At 48.6% G+C, this 19,262-nt stretch overlaps 1 protein-coding gene across 5 annotated transcripts in view; it reads left to right on the top strand.

The window, feature by feature from the left end:
• Nucleotides 1-19,262, top strand: part of AFF3 (AF4/FMR2 family member 3) — a 271,517-nt gene that overhangs the window by 236,617 nt on the left and 15,638 nt on the right. For all 5 annotated transcript variants that reach the window (XR_003753929.2, XM_039914931.1, XM_029048242.2 and 2 more), the window contains 5 exons: nt 526-697; nt 5,798-6,787; nt 9,187-9,311; nt 9,910-10,111; nt 14,682-14,809. Coding sequence is in view for 4 of the 5 variants with exons in the window: in XM_039914931.1 (XP_039770865.1) it covers nt 526-697; nt 5,798-6,787; nt 9,187-9,311; nt 9,910-10,111; nt 14,682-14,809 (1,617 nt within the window). In the remaining variant the exon portion in view is untranslated. The remainder of the gene's footprint in view (nt 1-525; nt 698-5,797; nt 6,788-9,186; nt 9,312-9,909; nt 10,112-14,681; nt 14,810-19,262) is intronic.

Below are 19,262 nucleotides of genomic sequence, written 5' to 3'. Positions count from 1 at the left end.
GCTTGGCACATAGGAAGCACTTAACAAATGCCATTATTAGAATTATTATTATTGATAAAAATACCGTTTCGCATTTGGGGCTTTCGGGCTTTTTTTTTTGTCTTCTCAGGTGGTCAGGATATGAAATCATTAGCTCATCATAGGCAGGGAAGTGTCCGTTTACTGAAGTATAGTACTCTCCCAAGCGTTTAGTACAGTGCTCTGTACACAGTAAGCGCTCCATAAGTACGATCGAATGAATGAAAAATCAACTGTAAGCACAGCAGCGTTTAGCCGTGGTCGGGAAAACCTAAACCCTTTCCCTTCCCCCCCCATCCAAACGACAACCCTAGTGCCAGGGCCCAGTTTCAGATGGGCATCCGTGGGCACCCCGGATCCTTTGCCTCTGGACCGGTGAGCCCCGGGTTCCAGAGACGGGTCGGAACGCCGACCCCCGAAAGCGAGCTCGGGGGCCCCCCGGGCCGTTTTGTGTTTGTTTATTTTCTTCTCCTTTCCCTCTCGGTGGGTTGGCGGCGGGCCTGGTAGTGGCACGGTCCAGCCTCCCAGCCCCAGAGCCTCCCAGCCGCCCGGCGGGGGAGTCAGCAGCGACAGCGGCAGCTCCAGCGACTCGGACAGCAGCTCGGGATCCGACTCGGAAAGCGAGAGCAGTTCTGGGGAGAGCGAACACCCCGACCCTCCTCGCTTCTCCAGCCCAGAGGTAAGGCCGTTTTCTTGGCTCGACTCCACGCCCTCCACCCCCAGTTCTTTTCTCTTTCCCTCTGAGCGCTTCCAGAAAAAGAGGCTTTGGTCCTTTCTCCTCTCCTCCCATGCATGCGTAGAACCGCAGCTAAGCCTGCAGACAGGCCGGCTCCCCTCTGTAGGAAAAGACGTCCCTTGTTTATTTATCTACCGCCTGGCCACTTTCCCGCCCTTCCTCTCCCGATTCATCCCAAATGCGACGTCTCGTGGAAGCTCCAAGATGTATAATTATGGTACTTATTAAGCGCTTACCGTGGGCCAAGCACTGATCTAAGCATCAGCGAAGAGGCAAGTTGATCGGGTTGATCACAGTCCCTGTCACGGTCTAAGTAGGAGGGAGTGGGATTTAATCCCCGTTTTCCAGAGGAGGTAACCGAGGCACAGAGAAGCAAAGTGACATGCTCAAGGTCGCACGGCAGACGCGAGGCAGAGCCGGGATTAGACACCTCATTCTTTTGGTCCTCAGACCTCCCCCTGCTTACGCGTGATGCAACCAACAGTCATCCGGTACTTAGAACAGTGGTTGGCACATAGTAAGCACTTAACAAATACCATCGTTATTAATGATCCGGTCACTCCACGTGGCCCTTCAGGGCGGTGACTAGATCGGCCTATTAAGAGCGGCCCCGTGTAAATCAATGTGAAATGGCTTTATAGATTGACCCCAGAAGCGATCTCACCTCTTTGCAGTTTGTCATGAGTAGAGAGAGTGACGGGGAGGGGGGCTGCAAATAGTAATGCCAATTTAGCTGCACTTTCTTGGAAAAATCTAAAAAAGAAAAATGAATGTCAAATGACAAATAACAGTGGAATCCTTTATTGCAGCGGTAACGGCATTGAAGAGGCAGGCGCCTCACGTAAAAATAGTATAGGGCTCCAATAAAAGGGATTGCCGTTTCTGTTTTAGAGTGGGAAGGGGGAAAAAATGAATAGTAATTCAGAGCGGGACTGCTATCGATGGCTAGTGGGTGTTGGTGAACTCGTAGAATCCTTGGAACTCGGAGGATAAACTTTGATTGCTCCCCAAGAAAGCATAAAATACAAATCCCCTTCAGTGTTCATCCTTCTGGAGCGAGATTGGGTTTCGACGTTTCAACTTGGCAATACTCTGTGCTTCTTAGGACTCTGCCTGCTCCACTTATACTCCTGAACTTTAGCAGTGAAATTCAGTCAAATCCTAGTTCGCCAATAGCTGCCTAGTTGACCAACCCCAAAAGGCATGAAAACTAATCACAACAGTGGTGATATTTGTTTAGTGCTTACTGACTGCATCGTGCTAAGCAGTGGGAACAATACGAGGGAATAAGAAATGCTTATGGTATTTAAGCGCCTACTATGTGCCGAGCACTGTTCTAAGTGCTGGTTTACCTTGGGTTTTGTTATAGTGCTTTTTTTTTATCATCAAAGCACTCTCACGTTTATTAGTTCATTTCAAACCCTCAAAACACCCCTGTGAGGTAGGGGAAACAAGGCAGGTATTATTACCCCCATTTTACAATTGGAGAAACTGAGGTACAGAGAAGTGAAATGACTCGCCCACGGTCACACGGCAGACTAACGGGACAGGTCTGACTTGAACCCGGGTCCTCCAGCTTCCAGACCGGCTCCCTACCGCTTTGCCACACCGGTCCCCCTTGGGCCCGTCTCTGTTCCTCATGGAGTTCACAGCCTGTGGCGGTAGGAGAGCAGGTATTGAGTGCCCATTTTACAGATGAGGAAACTGAGGCCAGAAGAGTTCAGTTACTTGCCCAAAGCCACACAGCAGGCACCTGGAGGAGCAGGGATTAGAAAGCAGGTTTCCTGATTCCTGCACGTGTGCGCTTTCCATTTGCCCACTTCCTTCCCCCTCGCTAGACTAATCCAGACATGTTCCACAAACCAGCCCAGGGTCCCTGGGCTGTACCATCGTGCACAGCCAGCGAGGAAGTAAGATTTCTGAAGGCCCCATTTCGAACGGCAGTAGTCCTCCCAGAGTGGGTTTAATATCAGGGAGACTCGCTTTGTACCCCAAAGGCGGCCGAACCCTAGATTGGGGAAACCTCCCCCCAGTTTCCCCTCAACTCTGCGTAAAGCACACTCTTCAGCCAGATCTGTCGAAAGCCATTTCGTTTGATGTGAATCACCACAGTGCAATAATAATGTTGGTATTTGTTAAGCACTTACTATGTGCAGAGCACTGTTCTAAGCGCTGGGATAGATACAGGGTAATCAGGTTGTCCCACATGAGGCTCACAGTTAATCCCCATTGTACAGATGAGATAACTGAGGTACTGAGAAGTTAAGTGACTTGCCCACAGTCACACAGCTAATGTCATGCCCTGGAGCTATCACGAAATGCTATTGGGTGAGCATTTTTCCCCAGGCAGGTGAATCAGCTTTTCCACACCATGCCCTTTGCTGAGAAGCTTTCGGTCGGTGTGTTGGGAATGATCTTCTTCTCTTCCTTTTCCAAATTCCCCCTCCTCATAGCACATATCTCAAGCCAAGTGTGTTCTCCTCTCATGGTATTTCGGGGTGCTGACGGGGGGCTGGGTTTAGAGGAGGACTTTCAGAACTGAAATAATAACTGTGGTGTTTGTCAGGTACTTACGGCGGGCCGAGAAAAGAGATGGAGTAGATACGAGAAGCAGCATGGTGTAGTGGTTAGAGAGTGGGCCTTGGAGTCAGAAGGTCATGGGTTCTAATCCTGACACCACCACCTTCCTGCTGTCTGACCTTGGGCAAGTCACTTCGCTTTTTTGGACCTCAGTTACCTCACCTGTAAAATGTCGGAGAGGGACTGTTAGAATATTGCTTGGCACATAGAAAGCGCTTAACGAGTAGCGCAATTATTATTATACAGGATGATCAGATCGGACAAAGTCATGGGACTCACATAGGATCCACACTCTCTGGAGGAGGAAGAACAGATATCGGATCCCCATTTAAGTGTTCAGAACAGTGTGCTCTGCGCACAATAAGCTCTCAATAAATGCCATTAATTGATTGACAGATGAGGAAACCGAAGGCCAGAGAGGTCAGGTGACTTGCCCATGATCACACAGCAGAGACGGGATTAGGACTGCAACTAGGGCTAGGGAAAGGCACACAGGCTCGGAATGCTAACTTTTCATTCTGAGTGCGGGGAGGAAAACTTGAGGTGGAACTTTGAAGAGCTAGTCGCCCCACATCAACATAGTATAAGGCTCCAATAAAAGGGATTGCCTTTTCTGCTTTAGAGTGGGAAGGACAAAAATTGAATAGTAATTCAGAGCAGGACTGCTCTGGGTGGAGAGTGGGCAGCGGTGAACTCCTAGAGGCTGTGGGACTCTGAGGATAAACTTCGTTTAACCATAAAATTCATGGCTAAAAGAAGCCATAAAATGCAGATCCACTTTAGTCTTCGTCCCTTCGGTTTTGAAGGGGGAGGGAGGGAAAAGAAGGAGCGGGAAGAGAAGCAGCGTGGCTTAGTGGAAAGAGCACGGGCTTGGGAGTCAGAGGTCGTGGGTTCTAATGCTGGCTCCACCACTTATCAGCTGTGTGACTTTGGGCTAGTCACTTCTATGCACAGAAAAGTGAAGTGACTTGCCCAAAGTCACCAAGCAGGTAAACGGTGGAGCCAGGATTAGAAACCAGGCCCAGGGTTTGGGGAGGTGGCGGGGAGTTGGGGGAATCCTATGTGACAATGGGTGAGGTCCTGGACAGAACTCCAAGTGTCCCTGGCCTCGACTTGCCGAGCCCTAAAATGGGGTGGTGCGATCCTGGCAGTGTGTCAGGTGTTCTGAGGGATAATGGATCCCTAAGGCCGCCTGGCAGGTAGGCTAAGCCGATCCTGCCGGTCAAAAATAATAATAATGAAGGCATTTGTTAAGTACTTTCTATGAGGTAGGCATCGTCGCAAGCGCTGGGGAAGGTACGGGCAAATCGGGTTGGATATGGTTCCCGCCCCACAGAGGACTCACAGTCTTAATCCCCATTTCCCAGTGAGGCAACTGAGGCACAGAGAAGTGAAGTGACTTGCCCAAGGTCCCACAGCAGACAAGTGGTGGGGCTGGGATTAGAATCCATGACCTTCTGGCTCCCAGGCCCGGGTTCAATCCACTACACCTCGCTGCTTCTCAATATTCGTCCCGGCTGGGGCGTAGGAGCCGATTCCCTGGGGGACCATTGCGCCTATGGGCTCGGAGAGCTCGGCTTCGCTCACGCCATTCGGCGGCCGGACGGGCAGCTGGAGCTGGCCTTTCCTCGGCACCCCCGCTGCTAAGTTCATTCAATTGCATTTCTCAGCAATTACGGTGGGCAGAGCGCCGTACTAAGCGCTTGGGACTGTGGACGGCTCTGCCTCGGTCACGGGTGCTGGGATCTCGAGGGTCGCCTCTGGCCTGGTCCCGAGAAGGTGAGCTGACCACCGGAGGAGTGGGAGAGCGGCGTGGCCTAGCACGGGCCTGGGAATCAGAAAGTCGTGGGTACTAATCCCGGCTCCTGCACGCATCTTCTGTGTGACCTTTGAGCAAGTTATCTCACTTCTCTGTGCATCAGTTACCTCATCTGGAAAAAGGGGATTAAGATTGTGAGCCCTGCATAAGACTGGGACTGTGTCCAACCTGATTTGCTTCTCACCACCCCAGTGCTTGGAGGAGTGCCTGGCACAAAGTAAGCCCTTAACAAATTCTATATATACATATAGGAATTTACAGTCTGAAGGAAATTTCCAACAGCTATCATAAGTCAAAGGCAATGTGACCTACTGGCTAGAGCATGGGCCTGGGAGTCAGAAGGGCCTGGGTTCTAAACCCGGCTCCGCCCCATGTCTGCTGTGTGACCTTGAGCTGGTCACTTCACTTCTCTGGGCTTCAGTCCCCTCATCTGGAAAATGGGGATTGAGACTGTGAACCCCACGTGGGACAGGAACTGGGCCCAACCCGATTTGCTTGTATCCACCCCAGCGCTTAGTACAGTGCCTGGCACGTAGTAAGCGCTTAACAAAGCGCTTATCTGTCCCTTCACCCTTTGGATCAGCCAAAACAAAGATCAGCCAAGCCCCTCATAAATGGTCTTTTTTTTTACTTTTGCCTTTTAGCCGGAACAAGCGTCCTCTAACAAGTGGCAGCTGGATAAGTGGCTGAACAAAGTTAATTCCCAGAAGCCCCCGGTTCTCCACCAAAATGAAGGCTCCGGTCCAGGGAGCGGGCAGTGTTACGGTAGGTTAAAGGACGACGGGTCAGGGTGTGTCCAAGCTGCTGAGGGCCAGCCAGCTGGCCTCAAAGACAAGGAGATCAAGACCCCCAGCAAGCAGGAGCAGAGGCCTAGGACAGCCAGCAAAGCCCCGGGCGCCCGAACGGGGAGGCAGAAATCGCCGCCAGCTCTTGCCACCGCGGCCACCGCCGGCCCGGCTCTCGCTGCGGCCGGTGCCGGTGCCCCGCTGAGGAGATCGGCCTGGAAGAAGCAGCTCGGGAGGACAGAGAAGCCCCCTGCTAGCCACGGCCTCGGCTGCCCCAGAGCCGAGGCCGCAGGCGGAAGCCAAGGGCTCTTGGACGGCAACCCCACCGAACCCCCAAAGCGCAGATTGGTCAGCAACCGAACGGGATCGGGGAAGGAGCGGCGTGCCTCAGTGGCCTGGGAGAAACGCCGGCTCCGGGGCCCCGGCCGAACAGCCCCCAAATCCAAAGAATTCATCGAGACAGAATCCTCGTCCTCCTCCTCGTCCTCGTCGTCCTCCTCCTCCTCGTCCTCCTCTTCTTCCTCCTCTTCCTCGTCCGCCTCCTCTTCCTCGGACACGGACCCCGAGTCGGATCGGGACGGGTTGCCCGGGCCCCGGGGCGGGGCCGAGCCAGGCCCGGAGCTGGAGGAGCAGTCCTACACCCTGGTTCCTTTCGGGAGGAATGAACTACTGTCGCCCCTGAAGGACGGCGACGACGTCAAGGCGCTGTGGGTCAAAATCGACCTGGCTCTTCTATCCAGGGTCCCGGGGGCCTCCCCTGAGGACGGGAGGATGGAGAGCAACCCCCAGAGACCCGCCCCCGACCCACCGGCGGGCAAGGTCTTGCCAAGATCCAAGCGGAAACGCAAGGTGGGTCCGTGTGTGGCCTTTCCGGGACGTCGCGAGTATTCGAGGCGTTTCTGCCCGGCACGAGATGCGGGGTCCTCGTAATAATAACTGTGGTATTTGTTAAGCTCTTACTGTGTGCCAAGCCCTGTTCTAAGCACTGGAGTAGATGCAAGGTAATCGGGTTGTCCCACGTGGGGCTCATACTCTTCATCCCCATTTTACAGGTGAGGTATTAAATATTAGTAGTAAAATAAGCAGATGCATTCCCTGCCCACTATGAGCTTACAGTCTAGAGGGGAGACAGACATTAATATAAAGGTATTCATTTAAAGATGTTCGTGGTGAGCGTATTGTGAAAATTTAGCCAGTGTGTACCGATGGCCATGGTTTGTGTGTTATGAAAATATAGCCAGTGTGTACAGATGGCCGTGGTGTGTATATTGGGAAAATACAACCGGTGGGTACAGATGGCCGTGGTGGGGGAATTGTGAAAATACAGCTGGTGTATATGGATAGCTGTGGTGTGGGTAATGTGAAAATACAGCCAGTGTGTACAGATAGCCAAGGGTGTGAAGCAGCGTAGCTTAGGAGAGAGCCCGGGCTTGGGAGTCAGAGGTCGTGGGTTCCAATCCTGGCTCTGCTACTTGTCTGCTGGGTGACCTTGGACAAGCCACTTAACTTCTCTGTGCCTCAGTTACTTCATCTGGAAAATGGAGATTGAGACTGTGAGCCATGTGGGACAACGTGATTACCCTATATCTACCCTGGTGCTTAGAACAGTGCTTGGCACATAGTAAGCGCTTAACAAATACCATAATCATCATCTTAGGGTGTGTATCGTTAGACTGTGAGCCCACTGAAGGACCATGTTTGATTTCCCCCTCCCCATGTAGTCTCTCCCAGTGCTTAGTACAGTGCTCTGCAGCCAATCCATCAATCAAATATCTTGAGCGCTTACTATGTGGAGAGCACTGTACTAAGCGCTTGAGAGAGTACAATGCAACCGATTTAGCAGACACATTCCCTGCCCATAACAAGCTTACAGTCTAGAGAGAACGAGCTCACGTTCCTACTGCGCACAGCGCTTAAAAAATATGATTACTGCTGCTATTCATTCATTCAATCAATCAATCATATTTATTGAGAGCTGACTGTGTGCAAATTGTACTAAGTATTTGGGAGAGCAACGGAGTCGGTAGACACTTTCCCTCCCCGCAGTTGAGTTCAGAGTCAAGAGCGGGGAGATAGACATGAATATCCAGAAATGAATAAATTACAGATGTATCGTATCTGTAAATTCCAGTTATATAGGATTGTGCAAATACGGCTGAAGCATCCAGAAGTCCGTCAAGCGTATATGTAGTGCTGGCTCAATGTAAGCCATCCCCGCTACCACAGGGATAGCTCGTTTGCCCGTCCACCTACTGAGAGTGCTACTCTCCCCCTCTTCAAAGCCGTACTTGAAAGCACAGTTCCTACACGAGGCCTTCCCTGACCAAGTCCTCCTTTCTTCATCTCCTACTCCCTTCTGCGCTGCCCTGACTTGCGCCCTTTATTCATCCTCCCCTTACCCCTCAGCACTTAAGTCCATATCAGTCATTTATTTTTATTTCTATTAATATCCCCTCTAGATTTTAAGTTCATTGTGGGCAGGGAATGTGCCCGTTTATTGTTGTATTGTACTCTCCCAAGCGCTCACTAAATACCATCGACTGACTGACCTTTCCTTTCTTAACCGTTGGTATTGGGCAGCTTTCACACCATCTAGCCCCAAAGTGCAGAGAACTTTTCCTTTTGATAGTTCCGTGAGCCAGAGACTCCCTCCGATTGACACCCGGAGGCACCGCAGTTATTATTTTCATTGTCTTACGACTGAAAGATACCTCTGCCTGTGGTGAAAATATAGCTGGGGGAGAAAATATGACTCCCATGAAGGACAGGACATAGCCATCCTGTGTTCTGAAGGTGAAAGGCAAGAAGTGAGGATGATAATAATATTAGTGGTATTTGTTAAGCCGTTACTTTGTGCCAGGCACTGTACTAAGCGCTGGGGTAGATACAAGCTAATCAGATTGGACACAGTCCCTGTCCCACGTAGGGCTCACAGTCTTAATCCCCATTTTACAGATAAGGAAACTGAGGCCCAGAGAAGTCATGTGTCCTCCCCAAGGTCACACAGCAGAGAAGTGGCAGAGCCGGGATTAGAACCCAGGTCCTTCCAACTCCGAGGCCCGTGATTTCTCTGTTCAGTGCTTTGCACACAGTAAACGCTCAATAAATACGATCGAATGTGACAGGGCTTAGGAGGACTGCGATTAAGCTGTGGAGAAAGTTTCCCCCGTCTAGAGCCAGCCGTGATCCGCTCCTTCTGCTGCCCACAAATTGTCGAGATGACCGCTTTTAATCTTATCCTCCTGCAGTGTGAAAACGAAGAGGAAATCAGGGAGAGTAAGAAGACTCAGGGAGACAAGGCGTGTTCCTTACGATCCACTGCTCCGGCCAAAAGCCCTCCATCAGGAAACCATTGCAGCTTGAATGTCAATAGGTAGGTATTTTCCTTCTAAGTGGACGCGGTGTCCACTCCGCGGAAACTAGAGAGCAATGTCTTGCTTGAGGGCGGGTTCCGCCTGGTCCACGAGATCAGTCGTTGACTCGATCGTATTTATTGAGCACCACCTGCGTGCAAAGGCTCCGTAAGCCCCTTATTGAGTAGGGGTTGTCCCTATCTGTTGCCAAATTGTACTTTCCAAGTGCTTAGTACAGTGCTCTGCACACAGCAAGTGCTCAATAAGTACAGTGGGATGAATGAACGAACCTTATCCTCTGCATTTGGATCCACGGAACGGATAGGCCACCACTTCCACGTTTCCATTTCCCCTCCCCCGGCATAATTGTCGTCGTCATTATTATCCTTGTTAATTCTGATTATCATTGGCTGACTTTGAGTTAACCCCAGAAATTCAATATGCCCAGGAAATTGGTCCTTCTTCCTGCAAATTGTTTCTAAGATAATAATTCTATCATTCCTAATAAACCTCTTCCTGCCCGCAGGTTTTCAGTCGGAGGTTTCGGTGGGCTATAAAACACGTGCCTTTCTCTGAGCCAGTTCTGTGACATTCCATTACTGTAATTTCCTTTTCCAGCTCGGCAACACCAATGAATAAAAATGAGAAAGCGGCCTGGTCACCCATCTCACCCCTCTCCGACGCGTCAAAACACCAACACTCCAGCAGTGATTTAACCTCTCCCTGTAGACCGAATGGCAACAGTCTATTAACTTCCATCTCCTCCAGCCAAAAACCCAGGCCCGAGACCAAGTCGCCAACCCATCCTGCAGATTTCTCTGTAAGTTTCTGATGGAAACGGGGATGGGATTAAGCGGTCTCTCCTGCCTCTTGGGGGTGGGGAAGGTGAGGGGGGCAAAGGAGTCCCCAGAAAAGTGGGTGACCACCTTAACCAAGAATCTTGGAGTGGGAGGGTCCTTCTTGGGGTGGGAGGGTCCTTGCTCTCCCCTCCCTGCCCAGCCCAGGATCAAATGAGGTCTGAGAGATGGTCTCCGTGATGGGGGGCAGATGTGAGAGAAAACTCCAAACATTCAATCAGTGGTATTTATCGAGTGCCTACTGTGTGCAGAGCACACTTGGGAGATAGAATACAACACAGCTGATAGAAATGTTCCCTGCCTTCAATGAGCTTAGGATCTAGAGGGGAAGACAGACGTTAATATAAATAATTTACAGATCTGTACGTAAGTGCTGTGGGGCTGAGGGTGGGGTAAATCCCAAATGCCCAAAGGGTAGAGATCCAAACGCTCAATGTGGATGGATGTGGGAGTCAGCGAAAAGAAGGCTTATTCGGGGAAAGGCCTCTTGGAGGAGATGTGACTTTAAGATTGGCGGTCCTGGCTTATATGGCGGGGGAGGGAGTTCCAGACCAGACAGGATGTGGGAAAGGAGTCAAGGAAAGGGGTCGATGGGGATATAGGTGAGATCGAGTCACAGTGAATAAGCTGCTGCTAGAGGAGTGAAGTGTGCTGACTGGAGTTTAGTAGGAGGTCGGTAAGGTAGGAGGGGTGAGCTGATGGACTGCTTTAAATCCACTGGTAAGGAGTCCCTGTTTGATGCAGAGGTGAACGGGCCACCGCTGGAGATTCTTGAGGAGTGGGGAGACGTGGACTGAACTTTTTTTTAGAAAAATGATCCAGGCAGCAGAGTGAAATATGGACTGGAGTGGGGAGAGACAGAAGGCAGGGAGGTCAGTGAGGAGCTGATGCAACTGTCAAGGCAGGATAGGATAATGGCTGGATCAGCTTAGTAGTAGTTTGGATGGAGGGGAAAGGGCAGACTTTAGCTATATTCTGACGGTAGAACTTACTGGATTTGGTAACAGTGAATTTGTGGGTTCTATGAGAGAGATGAGTCAAGGCCAACACCCATGTTACAAGCTTCTGAGACAAGAAGAACAGTGGTACTGTCTACAGTGATGGGAAGGACAGGAGGAGGGCCTGGATTGGGTGGGAAGATGAGGAGTTCAAGCACTGAACAACCAACAAGGGTAACAAGCACCTTTCTTTCTCTGCCCCAAATGTACAATTTTAACTGAATTTCTCTTTCTTCAATAATTTTGGCTGAAGAGTTTGAGTCAGGGTCTGATTCCACTTCCTCACAGGTGGGTGGAGATCTTAGGGCAGCGAGTCAGCCCAACTGGTACCGATTTTTCACGAGAATCTCAATTCTAAGCTTTGACGCTCGACACTCTGAGCTGTTTGTCAGCGTGAGCTCTCTCCCCACCACCTTCTCGTCGGAAAGACTTCACACACCACTGGAATTTTTAAAATGTAGACGATATATATGTTAGTTCTCCCACAAACCTAATAGTAGCAGTCTCTGTGCCCTAAATCTACACCAACTCTTACCACAGAGCTTGGCACATAGCAAGCGCTTAACAGATGCCACAGTTTTTATTAGCATTCCTACCGAGTTAATACCTACCCATGTCTACTGAAAACTTTTATTAAGGGCGCCTTACTTTCTTCTTCACTACCCCACCCCACACCACACCTTTTCTTCACTCTATAACTTGGTGCCATAAATTGGCCTCTAGGGTTCAAGAAAAAATCTATACCATTTTCCTAGCACCTAAACCATCTTCCTCTTCATCTCTCTTCCATCCACCTTCCTCCTGGCTTCTCTCATCATCATCATCAATGGTATTTATTAAGTGCTTACTATGTGCAGAGCACTGAACTAAGCATAAGGGAGAGTACAGGCCAACAGAGTTGGCAGGCACATCCCTGCCCACACTACGTTTGCAGTCTAGAGGAGGAGACCCTCCTTCTCTCTAATTCCCCCACTCTAATAATAATGAATAATAATTATGGTATTTGTTAAGCACTTACTAAGTGCCAAGCACTGTACAAAGTGCCGGGTGGATACAAGCAAATCGGGTTGGACATAGTCCCTGTCCCTCATAGGCCTCACAGTCTCAATCCCCATTTTTACAGATGAGAAAACTGAGACCCAGAGAAGTGAAGTGATTTGCCCAAGGTCACACGACAGACAAGTGGCAGAGCTGGGATTAGAACCTGTGACCTTCTGACTCCCAGGCCCTTGCTCTATCCTTTACACCATGCTGCTGCTCTGCTTTACAAATTCAATCCCTGGATCCAGTCCCTGTTCCTTCTCTCTTCCCTTCCTCAGCTGCCCCAGAAATATGAAAACAGAGCCTCTTTGTGTAGACACTCTAAAACAGCTGCCAGACAGGAACTTTGGTTGCCTTTAAGAAGAGAGTGAACGCCTCCTAAACCTCATAGAAGCAATGTGGCCTGGTGGAAAGAGCAAGCTCACGCAGCAGACAAGTGGCAGAGCTGGGATTATAACCCAGGTCCTACCGATTCCCAATCCCATGCCCTATCCATTAGGGCACCCTGGAATTAGAAGTTCATAGCCCCAAATCCTCAAGGTGAAGCAGGTGATCGCCCTGGCCCCTGAGAAATTGGAAATTCATCACTTCAGAGCCCTCTGGGGGTGGCTGCTGATAGCCTTGGTTTCTCTGGAATTAGTAATAATAATCATAACAATGATAATAATAATGATATATGTTAAATGCCTACTATTTGTTGTGGCTCAGTGGAAAAAGCCCTGGCTTGGGAGTCAGAGGTCGTGGGTTCTAATCCCGGCTCTGCCGCTTGCCAGCTGTGTGACTTTGGGCAAGTCACTTAACTTCCCTGTGCCTTAGTCACCTCATCTGTAAAATGGGGATTAAAACTGTGAGCCCCACGTGGGACAACCTCATCACCTCGTATCCCCCAGCGCTTAGAACAGTGCTTTGCACATAGTAAGCACTTAACAAATACCAACATTAATTATTTGTCAGGTACTGTTCTAAGCATTAGGGTAGATCCAAGCTAATCAGGTTGGACACAGTCCCTGTCTCCCATGAGGCTCATGGTCTTAATCCCCATTTTACAGATGAGATCATTGAGGCCCAGAGAAGTGACTTGCCCAAGGTTACACAGCAGACAGGTGGCAGAGCCAGAATTAGAACTCAGATCCCTCTGACTCCCAGGCCCATGCTCTAGCCACTAGGCCACGCTGCTTCTCAGCTGTTTATAGCCCCTGCACTACTAGGTGGAGCAGCTGATAGCCCAGGCACCTCTGGAATTGGAAGTTTGTACCCCCAAAACCTCCAGGCTTGGCATTTATAGCCCTGGCAGCGTGGTCGTCATTGGTAAATCTGAAAAATTCCACCACACGTTCAAAGTCATTAAACATTTAAAGCGTAAAACGACATAACCGTGTGAGTCCATGCACCGAGACCACGGAGACTTACTGCTCGCCTTGGTAGCGCAATTTTGCACGGTCTCTCTGTTTTCGGCTCCTGCCCCAATCTCCGAGAACCCAGACCTACCCGCTGCCGTCAGGAAACCGACCCTCTGACTGAGTCGCCTTGACCCCTGTGGAGACGGCTTTTAAATCTACAGTCTGAAATAGATTTTCTTATTTTCCAGAAAGGGCAAAATGAAAAAAGTAAGACAGAAAAAAAAGGACCGCTCTTTTCCGATCCAAATTTTCATACTCAGCATTTGGAAAACAATCCCTTCCCGTCACTTTGTTTCATACCACTGTCTATCAAGAGGGAGTTGTTGAAAATTTCAGGTGGAGAAGTTATTTTTCTTTTGTTTTGTTTTTTTTAATGGTATTTGTTAAGGGCTTACTACGTGCCATGTACTAAGTGCTGGGTTAGATACCAGCTTAATTAGGTTGGACATGGTCCATGTCCTACATGGGGCTTACAATTCTCACAGTCTTAATCCCCATTTTCCAGATGAGGTAACCGAGGCACAGAGAAATTAAGTGAAGCCCAAGGTCGCACAGCAGACAGTGGCGGAGTCAGAATTAGAACCCAGGACCTTAGAAACCTCCAGCCCCGAGCCCTATCCACCAGACCATGCTGCTTCTCTCAGAGTCAGGGTCGCCCGATGACAGATTTCTGGTCGCCAGGACAACATTCAAGTGACCGAGCACATCAGCATTCCAAATTTGGAAGTGCATTTCTATATCCGTAACATTTCCAGACAGGAAATTTTCCTCTGCATTCCTAAACAGATCATAGCTTACGATCAACTTCCAATAAATAGATTCCGTTTGGGTATTCCGCTCAGAACAAGCGCTCTTTTTTTCCATCGTGGGGTACTAGTCTAGTTTTGTTTTTGCACACACATCACATGTAGCTCCAGCGTGTACCATTTGGGGATGGGTGGATTTGGGTGTCGGATATCTAGGCGGTTGGAGTCGCTCCTTTTTGAAGCAGGTAGCGAGCTACCACCCGGGACAAAGAAGCCATTGTAGTTCAGGGGTTGCCGTCCAGCTCCATCACCGGTTTCTCAGTGTCTTCTGTGTGGTTTGTTGACCAGAAAGCTGTTCACACCAACTCAGAAAATGCGCTAGTCTGCAACAAGTCCCAGCCTCCAATGGAACCATGGTCACCGTCACACAACAGCCACAGAGACAAAAGGAGACAAAAGCTAGTCTTCGATGCTATGTAAGTACAGCTGTTACAATACGTCAGAGAAACCATCTAATTTTAAACCGCCGAGGGAGAGCCTAGGTTTGGCGTGGGTTTTCTCATTTTCATCGTGTTTTTTGTCTTCAGTGGTATTTCTTACCTCTCAGCTCGTTGTGGGCAGGGAACGTGTCCGCTTATTGTTATAATGTGCTCCCCCAAGCGCTTAGTACAATGCTCTGCACGTTCGATAAGCACTCAATAAATACGATTGAATGAATGAATGAAGCACTTACAATGTGCCAGGCACTGTAGTAAGCACTGGGGTAGATACTAGCTGAGCAGGTTGGACAGAGTCCATGTCCCAAATGGGGCTCACGTTCTTAATCCCCAGTTTTACAGATGAGGTAACAGAGGCCCAGTGAAGTGACTGGCCCAAGCTCACACAGCAGGCTGGTGGTGGAGATGCGATTAGAACCCAGATCCTCTGATTCCCAGGACCGGGCTCTTTCCACTAGGCCACGGAGCTTCTCAAAGCAAATGCCGAAGAGTGCCTTTCCCTGTCTTCTGTTTTGGGGAAAACCTGAAATAAGCCTTCAGTAAATGTCAACAGTCACGTCCAGAGCGCGGACTCCTTGATGACCAAAGGAGGGAAGAGGGTTAAAGAGGTTCCCCACCTCCGCCCCTGGCAGCGCCCCAAACTCTAGTCTTCCGGACCACCATTACTGAGGTATCGACACCCTCCAACCCCTCTCCCTTCCTAAGGTTTACCGGAAGTCAGCAGATCTAGAGGCAGCATGGTCCAGTGGGCATCAGAGACCTGGATTCTAATCCTGGCTGTGTCACTTGCCTGCTGTGAGACCTTGGGCAATAATAATAGTAAAAATAATGATACTCGTTAAGTGCTTACTGTGTGACAAACACTGTCGAAGCACCGGAGTGGATTCAAAATAGGTTGGACACAGACCCAGTCCCGCATGGGGCTCCTCTTCTAAGTAGGCGAGAGTAGTGTTTTATCCACATTTTAAAGATGAGGAAACTGAGGCACAAAGAAGTTGAGAGACTTGCCAAAGATTCATTCAGTAGCATTTATTTCATTCAATAATATTTATTGAGCGCTTACTATGTGCAGAGCACTGTACTAAGCGCTTGGAATGAACAAGTAGGCAAAGATGACATAGAGGGTATGCGGTAAAGCCAGGATTGGAACCCAGGTCCTCTGATTCCCAGACCCATGATCTTTCCGTTAGTCTACGCTGCTTCACATAGATTCTCTGGGCAAGTCACAACTTCTCTGGGCCTCAAATAAGGATGAACTGAAAGTCCCATATACAGATCCCACCTGATGGTTATCCTGAGCACGAAGGGTGTGTCAGAAGCAAAGCCTGGAAGACCATTAGGAGTCCTAGTAATTAAACCGAGGAGGCTCAATCCGGGGCTTCTTGGGCAACTATTTAGAAGAAGAATGATTCCCCCCATTTGCTGTCACTGGGACCTGATTTTGCCACCGTCTATATCAACTAAGAGGCTTTTATCACCTGCTCCCTCCATTAGCAATCCATATGATATTTCTGGCAGGCCGCTACGATGAAACTGCTTCTCCCTTTTATGGAGATAGATACGATGGAATAAAAAACACCCTTACGTAGCTATCGGATAGATAGAAAGATGTCACGTTCCAATTGCCGTGCATCCCAAAGCAATTTGCAATCCATAAAAAATAAAATAAACCACAATCCAAGAAGCAGAGTCTCTCTGGAACTGTCAGAGAAAATGGGTTGCATACGTTAAAAGCTCTTCTGTTTAATGAAGGGGAGAGATCAAGAGCTTCAGTGTCTTTAAATGTTATTGTGTAGTCCTCAAGTGGTTGATACGGTGCTCTGTAACCACTAGGTGCTCAGTACAGTGTTCTATAATAATTGCCGTATTCGTTAAGCACTTACTACAGACCAGGAACTAACTCTCCTAAAGCTGTGGCGGAGAATACAAGGAAATGGGGATGGACGCAGCCCCTGTCCCATGTGGGGCTCACAGTCTTAATCCCCGTTTTCCAGATGAGGGAACTGAGGCCCAGAGAAATGAAGCGCTTACTTTGTGCCAGGCACTGTACTAGGGGAAGTCCCTGAAATACTCTACAGTACCTAAAGTCAGTGCTTTAGGGTTGGGGTGAGTATCAAAGTGGTTAAGGGTACACAGCCAAACTCATAGTCACCACAGAGGGGAGGGGTGATAGGGAAAGGAGGGCTTAGTCAGGGAAATCCTCTTGGATAACATGATTTTAGGTGGGTTTTGAAGGTGGGGACGCTGTCGGATATGAAGGGAAGTTCCAGACCGGAAGGAGGATGTGGGCAAGGGGTCGGTGGTGGGATAGACGAGGTCGATGTACAGGTTGGTGCTAGAGACCTAAGTGTCTGGGCTGGGTTGTAGAAGGAGATCCGTGAGGAAATGTAGGGGGGGACAGTTGATTGAGGAGTGCCTTAATCTCAATGGTTAGGTGTTGGTGTCCGATGTCTGTTTATTGCTGTAGTGTACTCTCCCAAGCGCTTAGTACAGTGCTCTGCACACAGTAAGTGCCTAATAAATACGACCGAATGAATGCAAATGAAGAGGTGGAGAGGCAGCCATTGGAGACTTTTGGGGAGTGAGGAGATTATGGACTGAACTTTTTTTTGTTAGAAAATGATCCTTGCATCGGTGTGGAATATGGACTGGAGAGGGGAGAGACAGGAGACAGGGAGGTCAGCCAAGAGGCCATGAGAAGGTGTGGGAGCCTGTTGTTGGGTAGGGATTATCTCTATCGGTTGCCGAATTGTACTTTCCAAGGGTTTAGTACAGTGCTCTGCACACAGTAAGCGCTCAATAAATACGATGAATGAATGAATGAACTAGATTTGTTTGAAAAGTATAGCATGGCCTTGTGGAAAAATCACGGGCCTGGGAGTGAGAATACCTGGGTTTTAATCCCGGCTCCGCCACCCGGCTCCTGTGTGACCTTGAAAAAGTCACTTAAATTTCTCTGTGCCCGTTACCTCATCTATAAAATGGGGATTAAGACTTTGAGCCTCACATGGGACGGGGACCGTGTCCACCCTGATTAGCTTGTATCTACCCCAGCGCCTTGTACAGTGCCTGGTAAATAGTAAGTGCTTAACAAATACCATAAAAAAAAAAAAGCTCAGGTGCCAGAAGCTGCCTAGAAATAGGGTTATAGTTGTGAAAAGGAAAAAAAGCTTCTGTGTAGAATAAGCTCTCAGAAGGTTGCTTTTGTTGGCCATGATTCTTAGCCAAATGTTAAAGGGCCTTTGCTTTGGTTTTGAAAATACTTTGAAAGCCACACTTCTGAAGTGCACTGAAACATGCAGTTGACTACATTTATGGTGTTTAATTGAACTTTTATTAGGTTTCTTAATGTATCATCATAAAGGACTGTCACCGGGAGAAACAGTGTAGTGAGAATGCATTATGTAAATGAAACAGAAAATTCCGTAGGTTTGCCATATAAACTATAAAGAATTGGATGAGCAATCGGTTGGCAGAGAAAATTGAATTTTATATTAGTATTTGTGCTATACTATATTCTGGAACTGCCGTAGTGGTGATTTCAAAGAGGAAACCAATTATATTCCTGCAAATACTCGTTTGTTAGTATACGAAGTGCAACATGCTGCCTTCATTAAACCGTTGTCTCTAATCTCGTTGAATTCACATTAGTTTTCCGTCAGTTTAATAGCAAATATCCCCAGAAATCCACTAAAGGTGGAAAATGGAAATGGAAAATCTCCTACACTCCATATAAAGCAACTCATTTTCATGTGCTGACCACTTTTCCTCTGAAAGTATATCAAGGTGTTTTACAGAGTTAAAACCCCCCAATTCAAAACCACCTAACGCATACACACATAAAGCTGTCACCTAAGTTGCAGTTTACTCTGTTGAAAAGCAGCTTGGCGTAGTAGATAGAGCATGGGCCTGGGAATCAGAAGGACATGGGTTCTAATCCTGGCTCCATCACTTGCCTGCTATGTGAGCTTGTGTAAGTCACTTCACTTCTCTGGGCCTCAGTTACCTCATCTGTACAGTGGGGATTAAGCAGTCTTGAGCCTGATGCATCTACCCCAGTGCTTTGTACAGTGCCTCGCCCTTAATAAGAGCTTAACGAATATCACAATCATCATTATTATCACAATTTAACAGACACATTCCCTGCCCACAGCGAGCTTACAGCCTGCTACTTATGAGAGAGTGGAGAAAATTTTGGCCTGCATTAGAAGAAAAGTGGCTAAATAATTGCCAAATTATTCTCAGATATCACAGTATATTAACTACAATATCCACTATATCCTGGGATCATGAACAATTAAAAATCAGAATTTTATATCAAGTTTAGCAGTTTAGGAATGATATGGCTCTTTAGAACATGCAGAAGTTCAACTGAATGGACCAGTTTTCATCCAGAAGGCAGTAGTCATGCTAGATTGAATTCTAACCACCA

Source organism: Ornithorhynchus anatinus, chromosome 20 (assembly GCF_004115215.2).
Source record: "Ornithorhynchus anatinus isolate Pmale09 chromosome 20, mOrnAna1.pri.v4, whole genome shotgun sequence".
Classification (NCBI taxonomy): Eukaryota; Metazoa; Chordata; class Mammalia; order Monotremata; family Ornithorhynchidae; genus Ornithorhynchus; species Ornithorhynchus anatinus.
The sequence above is the reverse complement of the archived record's forward strand: the minus strand, read 5'-3'. Positions and strand labels throughout refer to the sequence as shown.